Source organism: Rhinoderma darwinii, chromosome 5 (genome assembly GCF_050947455.1).
Source record: "Rhinoderma darwinii isolate aRhiDar2 chromosome 5, aRhiDar2.hap1, whole genome shotgun sequence".
NCBI lineage: Eukaryota > Metazoa > Chordata > Amphibia > Anura > Rhinodermatidae > Rhinoderma > Rhinoderma darwinii.
This window is the reverse complement of record NC_134691.1, coordinates 305,998,965-306,021,964: the sequence shown is the minus strand read 5'-3', so window position 1 is coordinate 306,021,964 and position 23,000 is coordinate 305,998,965. Positions and strand designations below refer to the sequence as shown.

The following is a 23,000-nucleotide window of genomic DNA, read 5'->3' as shown; positions in this document are numbered from 1 at the left end:
TTTTTTTAAATGAGCATTTTTGGCCAAGTTATGACCATTTTTATATTTATGCAAATGAGGCTTTCTAAAGTACAACTGGGCGTGTATTGTGTATGTACATCTGGGCGTTTTTACTTCTTTTACTAGCTGGACGTTGTGTATAGAAGTATCATCCACTTCTCTTCACAACGCCCAGCTTCTGGCAGTGCAGACACAGCGTGCTCGAGAGATCACGCTGTGACGTCACTGCCTGCCCCAGGTCCTGCATCGTGTCGGACGAGCGAGGACACATCGGCACCAGAGGCTACATTTGATTCTGCAGCAGCATCGGCGTTTGCAGGTAAGTCGATGTAGCTACTTACCTGCAAACGCTGATGCTGCTGCAGAATCAACTGTAGCCTCTGGTGCCGACACAATGCAGGACCTGGGGCAGGAAGTGAGTGACGTCACAGCGTGATCTCTCGAGAACACGCTGTGTGTCTGCACTGCCAGAAGCTGGGCGTTGTGAAGAGAAGTGGATGATACTTCTACACACAACGCCCAGCTAGTAAAAGAAGTAAAAACGCCCGATGTACGCACATAATACACGCCCAGTTGTACTTTTACTTTAAACACGCCCAGTTGTACTTTTACTTTAAACACGCCCAGTTGTACTTTAGAAAGCCTCATTTACATAAATATAAAAATGGTCATAACTTGCCCAAAAATGCTCGTTTTTAAAAAAAACTAAAACTTTACTCTTACCTCCATTGTAGCGCCGATCTGCTGCAATAGGAGATAGGGGTTGCAAAATCTGGTGACAGAGCCTCTTTAAGATAAAAAAAAAAATAAAAAATATTTAAAAGTGGTTTCACAGAAAACGAAAACTTGGTAAATGGGTTAGTGAGCGAGTATTTCTACATGTACATACTTACAAATCATTCAAATCCTAACTTACCTCACAACCCCACCTCAGAGAATAAATCCTGTTCTTCCTCCTGGTCTCACTTGCAATATGATATTAGTCTTGATTTAAAAATGCAACGTTGCAACATTGTACATACCCTTTCAATTCCAATGATATATTTTACGTTGTAATAAATTTCTCAACATCTCAACCTAAAGTTTCTCAGCACCATATAGTTTTTAAATAAAGCAAACTGATTTGATCATAGAAGACCGTTACAAAGTATCCAAGTACTCCTACTGAACAATATATAACATAGGATGATTACCTTCCACAATCTCTCTTGGTTTAGTATCTATTTTAAGATGAATCGGCCCAGAAGTATGCTTTCTCTCAATATATATTTTGAGGTCTGTTACTCACAGACTGAAACAATTTACAAGCATAAAATACTTAGACCACATTCGCCGAATCTCCTTATGAATGGAGCGGCAGCTCACGCATACGTGTTGCCGCTCCATTCATTCTCTATGGGACTGCCAGAGCTATTGAAGCGCTGTACTCTGCCATCTCCAGCAGTCCCATAGAGAATGAATGGAGAGGTAGCGTGCACACCTGACCCGCTCCTCCGTTCATAAGGATATTTGGAACACCCATTCTTTTGATCGGTGGGACCCCCAGTGATCAAACACTTATCTATCCTGTGGATAGGCGATAAATTGTTGTGGTGGAACAGACCCTTTTATTACAGGGTTTTTGAAAATGCACCCATTTGCCGAATACAGTCCAGCAATAATACCATTTATAGAACATTACTATATAGGTTAAATTCCTAAAATCTATTGAAGAAAAAAAAAATAACTATAATAGGATAACTCTACGGCTAGTGCAATATAGAGAAAATTGAAATGAGGAGTCGGGTCACTATTTAACACAGCACGTGGAGAAATCACTCTGGAAAGGATCAGCCTGTAAAGATAAATTTTACTTTTTGCTTTTAATTTGGGAGGTTCAGAATTAATAGAAAAATGACTTACCTTTGTATTACATTTTTGGTTCGGCTCTAATTGCTGCTGTCTTTTGACAATATTGCAGCTACTTGAAAATCCCACTTTGAGCAGGAACGTGGACGTCCATCTTAATCTACACTGATGCTACTGAACCTCCGCCTGAAGTACGACACTTACTTTGATTTGCTGTGGCACAATACCAATAAGGCCTCCATTGCAAGCAGATGACAAGCTCATGAAAAAGCTGTATAGAGCAAATCTGTTTTGTGGGGCATCAAACTAGAGAAGACTTCACATTTGTTTGAATCATGGGGTATAGTACAGCGAATGACTTTCTATGCGGCATACTTTAGAGCCATTAGCACATGGTTTTTTTACACATTATGTACGACTGCACATTAATGGCACCATGGTCCTCATATTTCATCAGCACCAGAACCTGGTTCCCTGAGAGTACACGTGTATTAGAGGGGGGGGGGGACAGAATTGTTGAATTTCATGAACCTTCATTGATTTCAATGACCTGCTCATGAGGGATTCCCAGCAGGTGAACTCCACTGGTGACTTTCCGAACACATCTGCCTGACAAGAGTCATTTGACAGAAACCCCCCTTTAGTTATATTAATACTATATGGATTTCTACACAATCTACAATCAACAACATTGAAAAAATTATGCGCCAACTATTGAAATGGCACATCATTCTTAAATTGTACTAAAATATAGTAATGCCAAGGGAAAAAAAAAAGCGCTAACATTTTCATAAAAGCAACAGAAAATGGAGTCCAAGATATAAAAAGAGAGGAATGAACTTTGTTACTACATAAGAGGTACAAGGAAGTGCTATAACTTTGCTTAGTTACATAGTAGCATATCTTGGTCTCAGTAAAAAAGTGGGTAATCTTGGAGAGTTCAATAGGGAAAAGAAAAGTTAATAAAAAAAAAAGTTCAAAATACATGCAAATGGCTTACAAGCAAACACCTTTTATTCTTTATAATTATTAGCTTAAAGTAAAAGGAATAATCTCTTTATAGACAGACATTGATGGCATATTGCTAGTCATTGGAGGCTGCATTGTTGGCCTGTTATAGTGAATGGCAAACACGCGACCACAGGAGAAAGCCAAGCAGAGCAACAGTTGAGGGTGCACGGTGCTTTCCTAGTGTGTGTGTGTGTGTCTGTGGGGGGGGGGTTGTTACTGTCATCGGCCATTGATGGTATATCTTAGTGATATGCCAGCAGAGTGTGAGTGTGTCTCTCTCAACAACCCCTTAAAGAGGCTCTGTCACCAGATTATCAAATCCCTATCTCCTATTGCATGTGATCGGCGCTGCAATGTAGATAACAGTAACGTGTTTTTTTTTTTTTTGTTTTTTTTTAAAACGATCATTTTTGGCTAAGTTATGAGCAATTTTATATTTATGCAAATTAGCCTTTCTAATGGACAACTGAGTGTGTTTTCTCTTATTTCCAACTGGGCGTGTATTGTGTGTAACATCTGGGCGTGTATTGTGTTTTTAGAAACTGGTCGTGTTTACTTCTTTCACTGCACAATCTCACTGTGCTGTGGATCATGCTGGGCTGGAACAATGAGAAGTGTATGACGCTGATTGGTCACTGATTGGTCAGCGTCATACACTCCTCTGTACAATGCCCAGTTGGTAAAAAGTAAAAACACGCCCAGTTGTCCATTGAGAAACTCATTAGCATAAATCTAACATTGCTCATAACTTGCTCAAAAATGAGTTTTTCAAAATAAAAACCACTGTTATCTACATTACAGCGCCAATCAGATTATGTAGGAGATGGAGTACTTATAATCTGGTGACCGAGCCTCTTTAAAGGATTCATATTTGTAACAGCGGCACTCTGTGGAGAGCCACAGCCTCTTCGGATTTATTTAGTTTTGCCACTAATTCTTAAAAGCTCAGACTAGAAAATACGGTTAAGGTTCATTGCTTGTTACCATTTGCTGAAAAAAGTAAAACGCATTGGGGAGCTATATCAAAACTTGAAAGTAGTGTTGCTGCTTTGAGATAGAGTGTATATATATATATATATATATTATTTTTTTATTTTTTTTTATTAAACACAAAAAGTAGGATTCTGAATGCAACTGCTACACTTTTCCTTTTGATGGAGCTCCCCTATCACATTCAGAGAAAGAATAAAAACATTAAAGTGGTTATCCGGCATGTGAATTTTTTTAATATTAGTGGCTGAAAAATAAATAAACCAAAACTTACATATCCTTGCCACCGGCTATGAAGCGCTGACGCTCCGGCAGCAGTCCTTTTGATTGGCTAAACAATCAGAGGGCTCAGCAGGGCTCACTGGTGACAAATCGTATTTCTGACATAATGCCAGAAATAAAACCTATGACCGCTGAGCGGCTACCATCTATGTGAATGTAAACAACCACCAGGACTGCCACTGGAGTGACAGTGCTGGATTGCCGGGGCATGGATAGATAAGCATTGTGGATTTGGTTTATTTATTTAATTTCCAGCCCCTAATAAAATAAAAAAAATAAAAAAAAAAAAGGTTACCTTTTTAAGCCTTTGACAGGAATGCAAGGTTAGTATGTCCAATACCAATTCATAGTGTTAGAAAGTGTAGATTAAAATCATGCATATAGATGTTAATTTCCTATTAGTGAAAGTACACAAGCAATATACATATAAGCTGGTCATACACCCTTGTATTGGTCAAGTCCTATGATCTAGCTCTGCATGAAGGGGGGTTAGAGAACACTGATAGTTGGAAGCCTTTCCTATACCAGTGGGCGTCTTGTTACCTAATCTTCAAGAAAATGAATCAAAGCTTACTTGTTGCCGCTTTACTTTAAAGGCTGTGTATACCTTTGAAAGGGATTGTTTGTTATAAAAAGGTTTACATAGAAAGTGCTTTAAATGCTACTTTCCAGGTATCAGGCTTGCCGAAGTGGCTCAGAGGTGAGGAATCATTTACATATATTGCACATTTCCTTTCAGCCCTCAAAAGCACGTTGGAGGCGGCCTCGTGGGTGGGTAAAATCAAATACCCCCCAAAAAAACACACCTACTTCATTAGCATAATTAAAGAAACACTCCAGGAAAAAAAACTTAAAAAATGTATGCACCACCCCTTCAGTCCCGTTACTAGGCATAATATTTTTTCTCTCTGGAGTTTTCAGGAGTGTTGATTATGGCATTGGGGATTCCTGGTCCTGATTATACTGGAGAAGTGCCCATGTGTGATAAATTACTGGAAGGTTCCCAACACTCCCAATTCTTTCAGGGGTAGTAACCTCAAATGTTTGTTAATCTTCTCCAGTCATGTCGGCATCAAGAGTGACCTCTTCTCAGTATTAGTGGGGGAGGGGCATACTGTAAAGGGGCTGTTCGTAACATGTGTAAAAGATATAAATTAGGCTACTCATCAGATGAACATTCGCTGTGAGAAACATTATCAGCTGTGCTTTGCGTGAAACCAGTGTAATAAACAATGCATGTGGTGAACGGTGTACAATAAGAGCTCCATTACTCATGGCCTTTACATACTTGATCAATGAGAACCAAAAGAACAGAGAAGTGGATTTCTAAAGAAAAGGTCACACAAGAGTCCTTATTAAATTACATGCAGGGGAAACATCCATTCTTGGGAAACACTGCATCAATAAGGACAATCTGTCCTGGTCAATGTAAACACTGCACTTAAAGAAGAACTCCGTTCTTTTTTTGCTTTTCTTTCTCTGGCTTTGTTGCTCACATTTGTGGAGGGAAGTCTATTTGTATTCTGTGTAATCTGCAATCCTTTTCTGCCTGGCAGGTCATGTGACTGTAAGGACTCCAAATTATTACATTAACTGCAGCAGATATAGTGGAGTCCGTCCCCAACTTCTAGAGAACTACAGCTCTGTGTGTCCTGCATCTAATCAGTCCCCCCCTCTGCCTCACTGTCTCCTCAAATGGCACTTCTCATTTTCCTTAACCCTTTTGCTCAGTCCTCACACGTGCTGCGGAACAGAGCTCACACAGAGCTGGCGCCACAGGGATGCACCCCCGCAGCATCACAACCCTGGTGCAGTCTGGGAGTTATAGGAAAGCAGCCCCAACAGCAGCAGCTGCACCATAGGTAGGAAATCAGCTGCACCATAGGTACACACAGGTGGCTGCTTCCTCTGCTGTGAAGGCCATGGAGACATCCAAAATGGCAGATGAATCGGAAATCAGCAGTGGGGCAGAGGGTGCCACAGTAGGGCTGATGTCTATTCAGAATGCCTTTCATAACACTGGTAAGCTATGGAGTCTTGTGAAAAAACCCAGAGTGCTTCTTCAAAGGGGTTATGTGGTGTGACCAAAAAGTATTAGCAGTGTACTCAGTGCAGTATGCGAGTACACTGCTAATATACATTCCTGTCGCAAGGATTCTGAGATTTTCATAGACTCTTATAGCGTAGAACATCGATTTACATAGAGTACAGCAGGCCGTTGACGACACGACTCTTCGTCAAGTGATGAAGGAAGACACTGCAACTAGACTTCCGGTCACGCGGAAACGCTATAAAAATCTCATAATCAGCACGGCAGGGGACCGGAATGTATATTAGCGAGTGCACTCCCATACTACTACACGGTTAATACTTTTTGGTCCCCACATAACCCCTTTATTATGACAAATATGAGACGTTCCTGTTTTCAGAGACTAAAACGGTTACTGTAAAGTACTATGTGTCTTAAGAAGCAAGTAAAATTCTGAATTTGCATGAACTGGTTTTTACTGTATAATATTTTACAAATTAGGAACTTTGTTAAATAATCATAGTTAATATGTTAGGGATTCCTAGTTTTTGATTTGAATTTCTTTTGATACAACCCCTAGAACGATGTATTAGTGTTGTGACTTATTGACTGGACAGCTGAGGTGGCCTAACCAAGCAGAGAACAGAAAAATCTTGGCTGCAATTTTTTTTTTTTTTTTTTATTGTCAAATCAGATCTCTCCACATATTCTGCCCACACCGGTATGCAATAATGTTACCATACACATTTACTTGTGATGTACACATGGACAAATTGGATTCTCCTTCAGTCATATAGTTAATGTGAAGGAACGGGATTCCTAGAACACATTTTTATTGCAAACAAGATTTTTCCATTTTGCGGTTCTGAGTAGTGTGCCATCAAGAACTTCACACAAGAGGCAAAAGCAAGTGGTAGAGTGCACAGGCGGGAATTCTGTTTGGGAGAAATTTCCTTATTTTATTCACAACACTCAAGTGAGGGAGACGTGCCTGCTCACCTGCGCAAGAAGCAAATTTGTTGTGAGCATAACCAAAATTACCCACCGACACAAGAATGCTACAAGCAACAATAAAAGAATGCACTACAAACATTAGCATTTATTCAAATCCAACTTTTAGCAAATGACAAAATAAAAAAAAAGTGTTGTCCGTTGCTCGAAGTTACACAACATCTTTCAAAAAAACATAAGAGAAAAAAGTGCTGAATGGTCAGCACTCATGCAGAGATAGAAAACAAACCTGAAAAAACACAAACTGGAAATCCGTCGTCGTTTAGCATCCTCTAGTTAAAGGAGTCCATACAGTAAAACATGTTTAGCTGGGGAAGTCGGATTAATAGCAGGTTGGACAGCTAACACTTTTTTCACATTTTAAACAAAATGAGTAAAACGTTTCATGCGGTTAGAGAACCACTAATGAAATATCACGACTCACTTCTCGTTTAACGCTTCTGCTACCTGAGAGGTCTACAAAGCACTGCGCTAACGTGACCCCACTGGAAATTTGAAGGTAAACGCTTAAAAGTGCATACAAACTTACGATATTAAGACAAAAAAAAAAAAAGAACATAGCTATAAAAAAAAAAAAAGTATGGTCCCATGAGCGTGGTCCCAAATTTGAACTGAGAGTCTATGACAAATACCAGAAACTCTCCACAAGCTTCTTTTAGTTATGTCTTAGAATATGTACTGACAAGTTCTTTAGATTTCTTCAAAAATGTTCCTGATAATCCACAAATGGTGCTTGTTTAGGTTAATATTTCAGATACATGCTTGCCTTGAATTTACTTGTTATCCAAGCGTAGCAGCTGCTCCTTACCATTTACTGTTAAGGACTTTAACTGACCATCTTCATCAACTTCAACACGTTCCTGTCCATTCTCAATAATCCTGCAAAACAGACATTTAATTTATGAATAGAAGGCTCAAGAAAGGAAATAAAAATATCAAAACATTTTCTGAACACATTTCTTTAACATTATCGCATGGGAAGCAAAAACACTCAGACTTCTTTACTATATTTCTGTCACATAGGACTTGTATATGCTAGATAGATTCTAGTGCTTAAAGGGAAGGGGTCATGAAATTTTTTTATTTTTTTTTTAGCATATTTCTTTTAATATGATAAATTTTATTTATTTATATTTTTGGGTTCTACATTTTTACTTCTCTATGGGGGCTCCCATTTTTTTTTCATCTCTGTATGTGTCGATTAACGACACATACAGAGATGGAATACGGCACATACAACCCCATAGAGAATGCGAACGGGAGCCGTTCCATTCACTGAGCATGCGCCGCTCCCACACAGACCAAAACGAAGGTCATTCGCAGGGCGAAATCCGGCGCCATTTTCATGTGGACTGGAAGCCGCGGCCAGACAGTAAGATTAGGACTTCCAGCCGCATGTTCAAGGAAGCGAAGGAGCAAGGAGTAGGAGCGGAGGCGGCAGGACCAGGTAATTTATGTTTGTGTATGTGATGTGTGTATTATGTTCGTGTACGTTATACTGTCTGCTTATCACTGTATCTAATCCTCCTACACTGTGCAGTTGCTCAGAAAATGGCGGCATACAGTTTAGGAGGTTTGAAGATTCAAACCCCTCCTTCTCCTCGCACTAGCCAGAATAATGGAGGGGGGATTGTGTGAGGACACTAGAGAGCGTGCGTCTACCCCAAATTTGCAGCATAAAGCAATGAGGTTGCTTTACCACATTGACCATGCTGCAATTTTGGGAACTGCTCCCTCTAGTGGCCAGCACATGGAAATGTTATAAATTAGAATAGAATTTATTTAATGACTTGCGAAAAAAAAATTACAACAATGTGTAATTACTTAAATAATAATTGTTTAACTAAAAAAAAACAAAAAAAACAAAAACATTTCTAGCGACACATACCCTTTGAAAGGGCGATCAGGTATTTTTAAACGGATGGTCTGTCCTTCGGATAGGTGATCAATATTAGATTGGTGGGGGTCTGACTCACGGCAGCTCTGACGATCAGCTATTTGAAGTGGCCATGGCGTCCGTATGCGCGCTATAGCCTCTTCGTTATTTACAGGATTTCATTTTTGTTCATACTTGCACAAGCCGTTATAGTCAAGCTGCTGAGCAAAGTATTACAGTACGGTCACTTGAATGGGACAGAACTGCAATACCTTACACAGCCGCTATGAACGTCACTTCGTGTGCAAGTACGAACAGAAATGAAATTTATCAAATCCTTTAACCTTTGCTCTTACATTTGGTAACAGTGCACTTCTTTGTATTTTAGTGATGCTACGGACACGTGTGAATTCCATGAACCAGTCTTACTATTCTGATTATATTTTGACTGGAACACACCACTTACCCCAGTTTAATTCTGTATTTTTTGTCTCATTCATATGGATATATTTTCAGTGGATACCTAATAAAATTATATTTTTACATTACACTTTGTATATTACTACCTATAGTAATGTAGGATATTTAGCGTTTTTGACCTTTCATGAATGGCTCTTTTACAGGGTTGGTCACGTGACTACCTTTTCGGAATGAGGTTGACCCGGCAAACAGCTGAATTGCCACAGGTTCGACTTCTGAAATGCTGGTAATCAGCGGTTATAGTCAGGGGAAGTTGGGAAGATTCATATTCCTCTAGTGTGAAAGTTTTTAGAAATTCCATTATCTGAATTCAGAAGTAACTCTTGCAATGTACTTAAAGGAATTGTCCAGGATTAGAAAAACATGGCAAAAATGCCACACAGGTCCATGGGTTGTCTCAGGTATTATAGCTCAGCTCCACTCAAGTAAATGGAGATCAGCAGCCAGACCCCACACAGCCTGTGGAAAGGCGTGGTGTGGTTTATGGAAGATGGCAGCAATATTTTCTAATCCCGGAAAAATCCCTTAAAAAGGACAATCATGAATTAGACCGAGTTGAGCCTGCGAGGGGTGAGGTTGTGACTTCTGAGCTGCTGCTGGAGCTGCACGCTAATTACATCCTTTGGAAATGGCTGACCAACTGACAGAAGAGCAGATTGCAGAGTTCAAAGAAGCTTTATCACTATTTGACAAGGATGGTGATGGCACCATCACAACAAAGGAGTTGGGCACAGTGATGAGGTCGCTTGGGCAAAACCCCACAGAAGCAGAGCTGCAGGACATGATAAATGAAGTAGATGCTGATGGTAATGGAACAATTGACTTCCCTGAATTCTTGACTATGATGGCTAGAAAAATGAAAGATACAGATAGTGAAGAGGAAATCAGAGAAGCATTCCGTGTTTTTGACAAGGACGGAAATGGCTACATAAGCGCTGCTGAACTCCGTCATGTTATGACAAATGTGGGTGAGAAATTGACGAAGAGGTCGATGAAATGATCAGGGAAGCAGATATTGATGGAGACGGTCAAGTAAATTATGAAGAGTTTGTACAAATGATGACAGCAAATTGAAGATTGTACAGAATGTGTTACATTTCTTGTAAAAAGAGGTTTGCCTTTGTTTGTAACTTATCTGTAAAATGTTTCCCCCCTTACTGTCAAAAAAAATGAATGTATAGTAATTTAGAATTCCATTCATGTTTCTCATATTCCTGTCACTGTCTTTTTTTTTTCTTAAACTTTTTTTATTTTGGTTTTCCATGAAGTTGATCAAGTAACAAATGCTGCATGTGGCTTTACTCTGGATTTTAACAAAGCCTTTTGTGCACATGGAAGACCTTCATGAAGTTTGTCACACAGGAACATCTGGGCTCTTCATTTTTAAATTACATTTTTTTAAATTTCCTCCTCTCCAAGTTGGATTTCTTCAAGTAACTTGTCCGCTTGTTGGAATGTGGAGTAAACAACGACTCTAAACTACAGATAGTTAACAATATTGAACTTATGTTGCACTAATGCAAAGCTGGTATATCCAGATACAGGTCTTGTTTTTCCTACCACCCTTCCTGCCTTTCCTACTGTATTGTTTGCTCCAGACCTGGAACATCTTCACCATGCTTACTATTTTTTTTTTCTCTTTTCTTTAAATTACTGTGTGAGGGGTCTACATAGCATTACCCAGAAGTGAGTTGTAAGCTCCTTCACCAGTTAGGCCCCATGCACACGAACGTGTTTTTGCGTCCACAATTCCCCCGAAAATCCACGGGAGAATTGCGGACCCATTCATTTCTATGGGCCCATACACACTATCCGTGTTTTCACGGGTCCCCGCATGTCCGCGCCGCACAAACTCAGGACATGTCTTATTACGGCCCGCAAATTCGATGCGGACATGCCCATAGAAGTCAATGGGCCCGTGGATAATGCGGGTACACCTCCGTGTGTCAACAGCTGTTTGCGGATTTGCGGAAGTGTTGCTAGGCGACGACCGGGAATCAGTTCTGTCGTCATCCTGTTTTACCTAGGCTTTTTTTACATACGGATGAACTGCGAAGGACATTTCACGGAACACGGTCCTGGCATTTGCGGACCAGAAAAACACTACGGTCGTGTGCATGAGGCCTTAAAGGTTTACTTTGGTTTATCCACTTTTCAGAAGAACCTGCTTATGGCGCAATTTGCCTCAAATCCATTCCAAGTTGTATATTTGTTTTCCAATAAAAAAAAAAAAAAAGTCCAAAAAAACCAAAACACAATCATAAAAGTGGATGCATTCTGTAAATGCTACAGCTCTTGCTAACTAGACCACCTGTAAGAGTTCAGTATAAAGATTGCAGGGCATGCTGGAAAACTAGCATATTCACATAGTCCAGTCATATTGAAGGTTTTGTCGTAAGTTCGTGAAAAACCATGGCAAAAACTGAAATTCGACAGCATCGTGTAACTAGAACCTAAGTGAGGATGGGATGAGAAGGGCTGCTCTAGAAAATAATCACTGCATATAATATTAGTTGCTTAAATCTTCTAAAAAGAACATTACATTTTCTCTCTTCTTGCCTGGTGAGTGGGCAGGCTCTCCTTGGTGTGATGTCACAGGTGTGCTTTCTGCTATGATCCAATCAGATGTATCTCCAGTAACAATCCCCCTACTCTCTCCCAGCATAAGGCCTTGATCACACAGCGTGTATTAGACACGTTTTTGCTGCGTTTTACGCGCCGGAAAAACGCTTGCTTTAAGCTTCCCATTGACCTCAATGGGAAAACGAATTACAGTGCATATGACGCACCTAAGTCCCATAGTCAATGGTAGTTTTAATTAAGAACCCAAAAGTGGCCAAAAACGACACTACTTTAAAAAGCGCTTTGCAAAAACGCTAGCGTTTGAGGCTTTTACAAATCTTTTTTTATTTAGCGTCGTGCGAACAAGGCCAATGTCTTTCACCCCACCCTTGCTGCCTATCTATATTTTACTGCTTCATGATCGACAGCATTTTTTGACAAATGAGACTTAACATTTACAGAGAAATGGCAGACAGGGAAGGGGAAGCTACAGGATAGGAAATCAATGTTCGACGGCGGGAATCCAACCACTACAACAAAGTGCCACTTTGTTTGTTTCTTTTGACATTGCTTAGCTTTCTAATATGGAGACCGATCCGCTCACCAAAGCGGCACAAAAAAAAATAAAATACATACGATTATACCCTTCGGCTAACAGGAGTGATCAATAAATACACCGGAGAGTTAGGAGTCCGATGTGTCCATAAAGGAGTGCGCTCCCCCTGGCCCTCTCCCACAAGAACTCGGCAGTAATTAATAGCTGGCGGTTGTGTTTCTGCATATACACAGCAGGCAGTCAATCACTGAGGACAGCAGGGAGAGTGATCCCCTCATGAATACACCAGACTCCTAACTAAGAGTCTGACGTATTCTTCAATCGTTCCTATAAGCCAAAACGGCATAATCATTTTTGTACTGTTTTGGAAAATAGGATAGTGGACCTGTCCCCATATCATGCGGACCTTATATAGGGCAGCATAGTTTGATTAGAGATCCGCTTTAAATTAAACGTGCTAAAACACAATGAAATAATGATGTAGAATAACTGACATTTAGTTTCTATTGACAAAGATCATTGGTAATAGCCAGTAACTTCGGAATGCTTAAAGAGACTCTGTCACCACATTATAAGTGCCCTGTCTCCTACATAAGGAGATGGGCGCTGTAATGTAGGTGACAGTAATGCTTTTTATTTTTTAAAAAACGATCTTTTTTTCACAACGTTAGGAGCGATTTTGGTTTATGCTAATGAGCTTTCTTAATGCCCAAGTGGGCGTACTTTTACTTTCGACCAAGTGGGCGTTGTACAGTGGAGTGCATGATGCTGACCAATCGGCATCATGCACTCCTCTCCATTCATTTACACTGCACTAGCGATATAGATATATCGCTATGTGCAGCCTCATACACAAACCCTAACACTACTAGTGTCCTGATAATGAATACACATGAAATCCAGCCTGGACGTCATGTGTACTCAGAATCCTGACACTTCTGACTTTTTTTTGTGAGATTCCGGCAAGTGAAACCAAATCTCGTTTAGATCCGTAATCTCGCGAGATTTGGTTTCACTTGACGGAATCTCACAAAAAAAAGATTCAGAAGTGTCAGGATTCTGAGTACACATGACGTCCAGGCTGGATGGTCATGTGTATTCATTATCAGGACACTGTAGTAATGTTAGGGTTTGTGTATGTAGCTGCACATAGCGATATATCTATAGTGCTAGTGCAGTGTAAATGAATGGAGAGGAGTGCATGATGCCGATTGGTCAGCGTCATGCACTCCTCTGTACAACGCCCACTTGGTCGAAAGTGAAAGTACGCCCACTTAGGCATTAAGAAAGCTCATTAGAATAAACGAAAATCGCTCCTAACGTTGTGAAAATAGATCGGTTTTTTTAAATAAAAAGCATTACTGTCACCTACATTACAGCGCCCATCTCCTTATGTAGGAGACAGGGCACTTATAATGTGGTGACAGAGTCTCTTTAACTGGTTGCCGACACAGGACGAGTATGCTCGTCCTGAGCAGCGAGCACTTCGCGCATTAGGACGAGCATACTCGTCCTGTGTGACAGCAGTCTGTGCCGTCTCTGTGTGTGCGATCGAGAGCGGGGCAACGGCTGTAATACACAGCCACGGCCCCGCTCTGACAGCGGAGAGGAGAGAAACATCTTCTCTCCGCTGTTAACCCTTTGAACGCCGCGATGACAGCTGATCGCGGCGTTCAAAGAGGGGGGACTGCACATTGATCGCGTCACAGAAGATAACTGTGACGCGATCAAAGCCCACAACTCGTATGGCCAGACAGCCCAGGGTCCAGTGAAGGACCCCAGGGCTGTCTGAACATATTTCCTGTTAGGGCATACTGAGGTATGCCCTAACAACTGCCTGTGTACGATCAGTAACAGGCTAATGTACTGGCATATAGATCTATGCCAGTACATTACAGTTACAAAATAAAAATCAAAATGATAAATCCCTTTATGGGATTAAAAAAAAAAGTTAAATGAATGTAAAAAAAAAAAATGGTAAATAAATAAATAAAAAGTAAATAAAATACACAGAAACACATTTTTTATAATAAATAAACTTTTTAAAATAGTCCCAAAACATTAAATAATAGACATATTTGGTATCGCCACGACCGTAACAACCTGTACAACAAATGTATAACATTATTTATGATGATCGGTGTATGGTGTAAAAAAATAAATATTAAAACTGCTGCGCAACTGCTTTTTTTCTGCATTTTAATCTAATTAAAAATTTATAGAAATTAAACGATAATGTATTTGTACCAAAAAATGGTACGTACATAAAGTACAACTCGTCCCGCAAAAAACAAAGTCTCATACAACTACGTCGTACAAAAAATAAAAGCGTTATGAGCGTCGGGATGCAAAGAGGGAAATTTAAAAAAAATTGCTCTGTCCTCAAGGCTAAAATTGGCCGTGTCCTTAAGGGGTTAAAATAGTGAAGCAACACAAAGCTTGAGCTACCTGGCTTTGTTTGTGATGTGCACCGATGGGAAACCCCTTACCTGGGAGCCTGGTGAGCAGATGTTGCAGTGTATTATAAAAAGCGATAAGTTAATCGTATAGTGAAGTTCCCTAGTTGGACTAATAAAAGTTTATAAAAAACAAATAAAAATCCAAAGTAAAAAAAATAAAAAAAACAAAAAACCATAATGAATGTTACACATTTGGTATCCCCGTGTCTGTAACGACACAAACTATAAAATTATTTATCCCGCTCAGTGAATGCCATTAAAAACCCCAAAAAATAATTTGATAAAACAGTGATCAAAAAGTCGCATGTACTCATAAATGGCACCAATAAAAAAACAAATACAAGTAGCCTCAAAAAAAAAAAAAAAAAAAAAAAAAAAAAAAAAAAAAAAGCGCCTTAATACAGCTGCATCAGCGAAAATACGTTACGGCTCTTCAAATATGGAGACAAAAAAATAAATTTTTCAAAAAAAGCTTTACAGTGTAAAAGTATTAAAAAATAGAATACGGTAAACGGCGAAAATCTAGGAGGCAAAAAATTGGCGAAATTGCTGGGCTTTTTTCTATCCCCACCCCCAACAAAAAAAAAAAAAGTGAATAAACGTTACTTAATAAATAATATGTTCTCCAAAATGGCGATAGAAAAAACAAAACAAAAAAAAAAAATATAAAATGTTAGCTTTTTCAATGAGGCTATGGAAAAACGTAACAAATTGTTTTGTCATTAAAGGACAGGTCGCGAAAAAAAATTTTTTTATATATATAAATTAGGTTTTAGTGTGTTATTAAAATAAATTTTATTTGTGTTTGTGTTTTACTTTTTTCTTTTTTCTAACTTTTACTTCACTATGGGGGCTGCCATTTTTTTTTCATCTCTGTATGTGTTGATTAACGACACATACAGAGATGGAATACGACACATACATCCCCATAGAGAATGCGAACGGGAGCCGTTCCATTCACTATGGTGTACGTCGTTTGTGTGGGAATGGCACATGCGCCGCTCCCACACAGTCCAAGAGGAAGGTATTCGGCCGAGCGACATCCGACGCCATTTTCATGTGGACCGGAAGCCGCGGCCGGACACCAAGATGACTACTTCCGGTCGCGACTTCCGGACATGTGTTCAGAAGGACTAGGAGTGGCGGGAGCAGACGGAGCGGCAGCAGGAAAGTTAGGTTTGTGTATGTTCGTGTTATACTGTGTGATTACCACTGTATGTAAACCTACTACACTGTGCATTTGCTAAAAAAAATGGCAGCACACAGTGTAGGAGGTTTGAACATTCCCCCCTCCTTTATCCTGGCTAGTGCCAGGAGAAAGGATTGTGTGAGGACACTAGAGCGAGTGTCTTCTCCAATTTTGCAGCATAAAGCAATGAGCAATGCTTTACCACATGTCAATGATGCAATTTTGGGATTTGCTCCCTGTAGTGACCAGCACATGGAAAGGTTATAAATTAGAATCTAATTTATAATATTTCCTGACTTGTGAAAAAATTAAAACAATGTCTAATCATGTATATACTAACGGTTTAAATAAAAAAAAATTAAGAAATTTCTAGCGACACATTCCCTTTAAGGCCTAAAATAGGCTGGTCTCTAAGGGGTTAATGCAAGTCAATTCCTGGCCGTTTAACCACTTAAATGCCAAGGTCAACAACGAGTGCAGGGTTTAAAAGGGCTTTTCCAGCCAATTAAAATTTATGGCCTATCCTCAGGATCGGCCATCAATAGCTGATGGGTCGGTGACCGACTCCTGGGACCCCCACAGATTAGCTGTTATGAAGGGGTACTGCGCTCGTACGGGCACTGCTTCCTTTCAATTTCTTCTTGCTCACTGAATAGTCAACACGCATTTAGTGGCAAGTCACAGGTATTGCAGCCTGTGAATTGCCAACTAAATGCATGTCGGCGATTCACAGTGAGCAAGAAGAAATGAAGGGGAAGCAGTGCCCGTACGAGTGATGCGCCCCTTCAAAACAGCTGATCGGTGGGGTCCCTGGGAGTTTGACCCCGACCCATCAGCTATTGATGGCCTATCCTGAGGATAGGCCATGAATCTTTATCGGCAGGAAAACTCCTTTAAAGAGGCTCTGTCACCACATTACAAGTGGCCTATCTCCTACATAAAGAGATGGGCGCTATAATGTAGGTGACAGCAGTGCTTTTTAATTTAAAAAAACGATCTGTTTTTACAACTTTATTAGCGATTTTAGATTTATGCTAATGAGTTGCTTAATGCCCAAGTGGGCGTATTTTTACTTTAGACCAAGTGGGCATTATACAGGGGAGTGTATGACGCTGACCAATCAGCATCATGCACTCCTCTCCATTCATTTACTTAGCGCATAGGGATCCTGCTAGATCCTTATGTGCTGTCTTATACTAACACATTAACAATACTGAAGTGTTTCGACAGTGAATAGACATTCCACGGGATGTCTATTCACAATCTCTGCACTTCGTTACTGTTTCTATGGTAGTTACAGCAGAGGAAGCGTAATCTCGTTGTAACCTGTTATTTACAGCGAGATCTCGCGAGATCACGCTTCGTCTGCTGTAACTACCACAGACAGTAACGAAGTGCAGGGATTGTGAATAGACATCCCGTGGAATGTCTATTCACTGTCGAAACACTTCAGTATTGTTAATGTGTTAGTATAAGACCGCACATAAGGATCTAACAGGATCCCTATGCACGGAGTAAATTAATGGAGAGGAGTGCATGATGCTGATTGGTCAGCGTCATACACTCCTCTGTACAACGCCCACTTGGTCTAAAGTAAAAATACGCCCACTTGGGCATTAAGCAACTCATTAGCATAAATCTAAAATCGCTAATAAAGTGGTAAAAATAGATAGTTTTTTTTAAATAAAAAGCACTGCTGTCACCTACATTATAGCGCCGATCTCCTTATGTAAGAGATAGGCCACTTATAATGTGGTGACAGAGCCTCTAAGCCTTTAGAAAAAGGGGGGCCCTCTCCGACAGTCCATCAGCCCTCCGCAACGCAATGGCAGATAAACTGACTGTTACGGCAGGCAGGAGGCCTAAAACCGAAATTTAAAAAAAAAAAAAAAATAATTGTTTTTGGTATTGCTAAAAAACTATAAAAATATTGAGGAAGTCAAGATAAAAAAAAACACCTTTCCCATTATTCGACGGAAAAATAAAAAGTTATGGCTCTCAAAATGTAGTGACAATTGTTTAAAAAAAATAATTTATATACTTTTACAAAAAAGAAAAAAAAAGATTTAACTTTGGTATCGCAGTAATGGCTCTTGAAGTCTAGGGTATTTTTCCCTCCACGCCTTCCAAGGGGTTAATAACCTACAAAAATGTGTACATAACCTTTAAAAGTCTATAAAGTATGCTGTCAACCAAGATAAAGGTTTACAGGCAAGCCTTAATAGGGTTCCCATGGTGAGGGAAAACAAAACACATGTGCACATACGGTATACAAAGGATCACTGCCTTATTTAAAGAAAACTCGGAAAAGAGTACCTCAAAGAGTAAGGACAACACCCTCACCTCAAATGAAAAACCTGAAATTCAAAAAGTTGTCCTGTCTTTATTATTCTATTTACACATTTCAGTTACTTTGTCTCCTACACATGAAACAGATACAGTAAATCACCCAGTTTTCCACTTACTATAAAAAGCATCTACATCTTATATTGTTAAATAGATTTACATTAGTTCTGGTATTATATTCATAAACCAGTAAGAACAGGATGAAAAGAACTAAAGGCCCCAAATTGTTAAGAGGAAATCTTAAATGGTCACTAACATTTAAAAAAAAAAAACCTGTATAAAATCAATAGTACAGGCAAATCTAAAAATAATCCCCCTCTCTCCTCCCTCTTAGGGTTTGTTCACACAATTTTCAGCCGTTTTTGGCCCTAAAAAACGGCTGAAATTAAGGAAGCTAAACGTCTCCAAACATCTGAACATTGATTTCAATGGGAAAAACACTTTCGTTCCGACTGGGCGGTTTTTTATGCGGCAGTTTGAAAAACGGCACGTAAAAAAAAAAACACCCTGTAAAAAGAAGTGGATGTCACATCTTGAGACGTTTTTTGGAGCAGTTTTTCATTGGGTCAATAGAAAAACAGCCGCAAAAAAACGGCTGAAAGTCAGAGGCGGTTTTCCCTTGATAACAGCTCCGTATTTTTCAGCCGTTTTTTGTTTAGCTTATGAACATACACAAACTATTCACGCACTATGAATTTACTGCTAAAATCCATCTCCTCAAGACCAGACAGGTTGTCAGCTCACAGCCTTTTTTAAAATCGGACGTGTCACTTTACGTGGTAATTACTCTGGAATGCTTTTATGTATCCAAGTGATCCTGAGATTTGTTTTCTCGTGACACAATGTACTTTATGTTAGTGGTAAAATTTGGTCGATATATTCAGTGTCTATTTGTGGAAAAACACCAAAATTCAGAGAAAATGTGCAAAAATTAGCATTTTTCTAAATTTTAATGGATTTGCTTGTAAGACAGATCGTAATACGACACAAAATAGTTACTAGTTAACATTTCCTGTATGTCTAAAAAAAAACGATGCAAACAAGTAAAGTCTTTTTACTTTTCTAGGACGTCACAAGGCTTAGAACTTTAGCAGCAATTTCTCACATTATCAAGAACATTTCAAAAGGCTATTTTTTCAGAGACCAGTTCAGAAGTGGCTTTGAGGGCCTTATATATTAGAAAGTCCCCATAAATCACCCCATTTTCAAAACTAGACCCCTCAAAGCATTCAGAAAATATTTTTAACCATTTAGGCGTTACACCACAGGAATTAAAGGGAATGTGTTGCTAGATTTTTTTTTTCTTTCAGTTAAACAGTTAGTATATAAGTGATTAGACATTGTTTTAATTTTTTCACAAGTCAGGAAATATAAATTATATTCTAATTTAGAACATTTCCATGTGCTGGTCACTAGAGGGAGCAATTCCCAAAATAGCAGCATTGGCAATGAGGTAAAGCAACCTCATTGCTTTATGCTGCAAATTTGGGGTAGACACACTCGCTCTAGTGTCCTCACACAATCCCCCCTCCCTTATTCTGGCTAGTGCCAGGTGAAGGAGGGGGTTGTATCTTCAAACCTCCTACACGGTGTGCCGCCATTTTCTGAGCGAATGCACAGTGTAGGAGGATTAGATACAGTGGTAATCAGACAGTATAACACGGACATACACGAAGATAACTTACCTGCTCCTGCCGCCGCCGCCTCCGCCCCTATACCTTGCGTCTTCGCTGTGGACCGGGAGCAGCGACCGTAAGTCGTCATCTTACTGTCTGGCCACGGCTTCCGGTCCACATGAAAATGGCGGCGGATTTCTCTCTGTCGAAGACCTTCCTTTTGGTCTGTGTGGGCCGTTCACACACAGATGGCGTACACTATAGTGAATGGAACGGCTCCCGTTCGCATTCTCTATGGGGATGTATGTGCCGTATTCCATCTCTGTATGTGTCGTTAATCGACACACAGATGAAAAAAAAATGGCAGCCCCCATAGAGAAGTAAAAGTAAGAAAAAAGTAAAGTACAACACAACACAAGAACACATAAATAAAATTTATTTTAATAACATACTAAAAGCAATAGTATATAAAAAAAATGTTTTCGTGACACCTTCCCTTTAAAGCAAGGTAGAGGGGAAATTTAGAGTTTATTTTTTTTGCCAAAATTAATTGGTAATATTTTTTTCCCTTCAACACAAAATTACCAGAGAAATGCAACTCAATATTTATTGGCCAGATTCTGCAGTTTTCAGAAATATCCCACATGTGGCTCTAGTGTAATGGACTGAAACATCGGCCTCAGAAGCAAAGGAGCACCTAGTGGATTTTGGGGCCACCTTTTTTTAGAATATATTTTAGGCACCATGTCAGGTTTGAAAAGGTCTTGTGGTGCCAAAACAGTGGAAACCCTACAAAAGTGACCCCATTTTGGAAACTACACCTCTCAAGAAATTTATCTAGGGGTATAGTTAGCATTTTGACAACGCAGTTTCTTTATTAAACCTATTGGAATTAGTCTGTAAATATGAAAATCTACTTTTTTTCTAAACAAAAACAAAAAAAAGTAATAAATGAGAAAAAGCACCAACATTTATAAAGAATCTTCTCACGATTACGGCAATGCCCCATGTGTGGTAATAAACTGCTGTTTGGACCCACAGCAGGGCTCACAAGGGAAGTAGCACCATTTAGAAGAGCAGATTTTTCTGGAAAAGTTTTCACTGCCATGTCGTGTTTGCAACGCCATGGAGAAACCAAAATAGTGGAAACCCCCCAAAAGTGACCCATTTTGGAAACTACACCTCTCAAGGAATATTTCTAGGGGTATAGTTAGCATTTTGACCCAACGTGGTTTTTGAAGATTTTATGGGAATTATGCAGTGAAATTGAAAATCTACATTTTTTCTAATAAAATGTAGTTTTAGCTCATATTTTCTCATTTTTACAATGGATAGAGGAGAAAAAGCACCCCAACATTTGTAACGCAAACTCTTCTGAGCACAGCAACACCCCATACGTGGTAAACTGCTGTGTGGACACACGGCAGGGCGGAGAAAGGACAGAGAGCCATTTGACTTTTGGAACTCAAGCTTAGCAGGAATGGTTTGCGGAGGCCATGCCACATTTGCAAAGCTCCTGAGGGAACAAAATAGTGCAAACCCTGCAAAAGTGACCGCATTTGGGAAATTACATGGAATTTATCTAGTGGTATAGTGAGCATTTTGACCCCACTTTTTTTGCTGAATTTATTGGAATTAGGCAGTGAAAATGAAATCTACATTCTTTCCACAAGGAATAAAGAGAAAAAGCACCCCAACAATCGTAAAGCAATTTCTCCCGATTACAGCAATACCCCATATGTGGTCATAAACTGCAGTTTGGACACACGGCAGGGCTCAGAATGGCAGGAGTACTACTTGGCATGTAGATTTTGGTTGATTTGCATTTGCAGAGCCCCTGAGGTACCTGTACAATAGAAACCCCTGAGAAGTGACTCCATTTTGGAAACTACACCCCTCAGGGTGGTAATCAACTAGGGGCATAGTGAGCATTTTGATCCCAGAGGTGTTTGATAGATTGTATTAGAATGAGGCAGTGAATACGAAAAAAAAAAAAGACTAGGAGAAAAACCACCACACAATTTGTTACCCAATTTCTCCCGAGTACGGCAATACCCCATGCGTGGCCCTAAACTGCTGTTTGGGCACATTGCAGAGGCTCAAAATGGAAGGAGCGCCATTTGGCTTCTAGAGCGCAGATTTTGACGGACTGGTGTACGGGCGCCATGTCACATTTGCAGAGCTCCCTTAGGTACCAGAGTAGAGCGTAAAACCCTGAGAAGGGACGCCATTTTGTATACTACACCCCTCAAGGCATTTATCATTTGCCTGGACATATGACAGGGCTTAGGAGTGAAAAGCGCATGCGAAGCCTATTTGTGATTTTCGCAGCAATGGCAGGGCTCTGGGGTCAAATAGTAAAACAAACCCCCAAGTAGTGACCCCCCATTTTGGAAACTGCACACCTCAAAGCATTTTTTAAGGGGTGTAGTGAGCAATTTGACCACACAGGGTTTTTTTTTTGTCATTATTATTATTATTAGAAATGAATGCTCAGTGGATGGTGCAAAGTGAAAATTGCAAATTTCCACAGGTATATGCCATTTTAGTGCACCATATGTTGTGCCCAGTTCGTGCCACTGAAGACAAATACCTCAAACTGTTAAGCTGGTCCTCCCGGGTATGGCTATGCCATATCTGTGGACATAAACGGCTGTTTGGGCACGCTGCAGGGCTCAGAAGGGAGGGAGCACCATTTGGCTTTTGGAGCGCAGATTTTGCTTAGTGGTAGTTTTGTTTTGGGTT

At 39.9% G+C, this 23,000-nt stretch overlaps 1 protein-coding gene and 1 pseudogene across 2 annotated transcripts in view; one reads left to right on the top strand and one right to left on the bottom strand.

Moving 5' to 3' along the window:
- The window catches only part of DNAJB6 (DnaJ heat shock protein family (Hsp40) member B6), a 119,662-nt gene that overhangs the window by 35,207 nt on the left and 61,455 nt on the right, over nucleotides 1–23,000 (bottom strand). For both annotated transcript variants that reach the window (XM_075827403.1, XM_075827405.1), the window contains exon 8: nucleotides 7,980–8,050. In XM_075827403.1, the coding sequence (XP_075683518.1) occupies nucleotides 7,980–8,050 (71 nt within the window). The remainder of the gene's footprint in view (nucleotides 1–7,979; nucleotides 8,051–23,000) is intronic.
- Nucleotides 10,077–10,637, top strand: LOC142652035 (calmodulin-1 pseudogene; annotated as a pseudogene).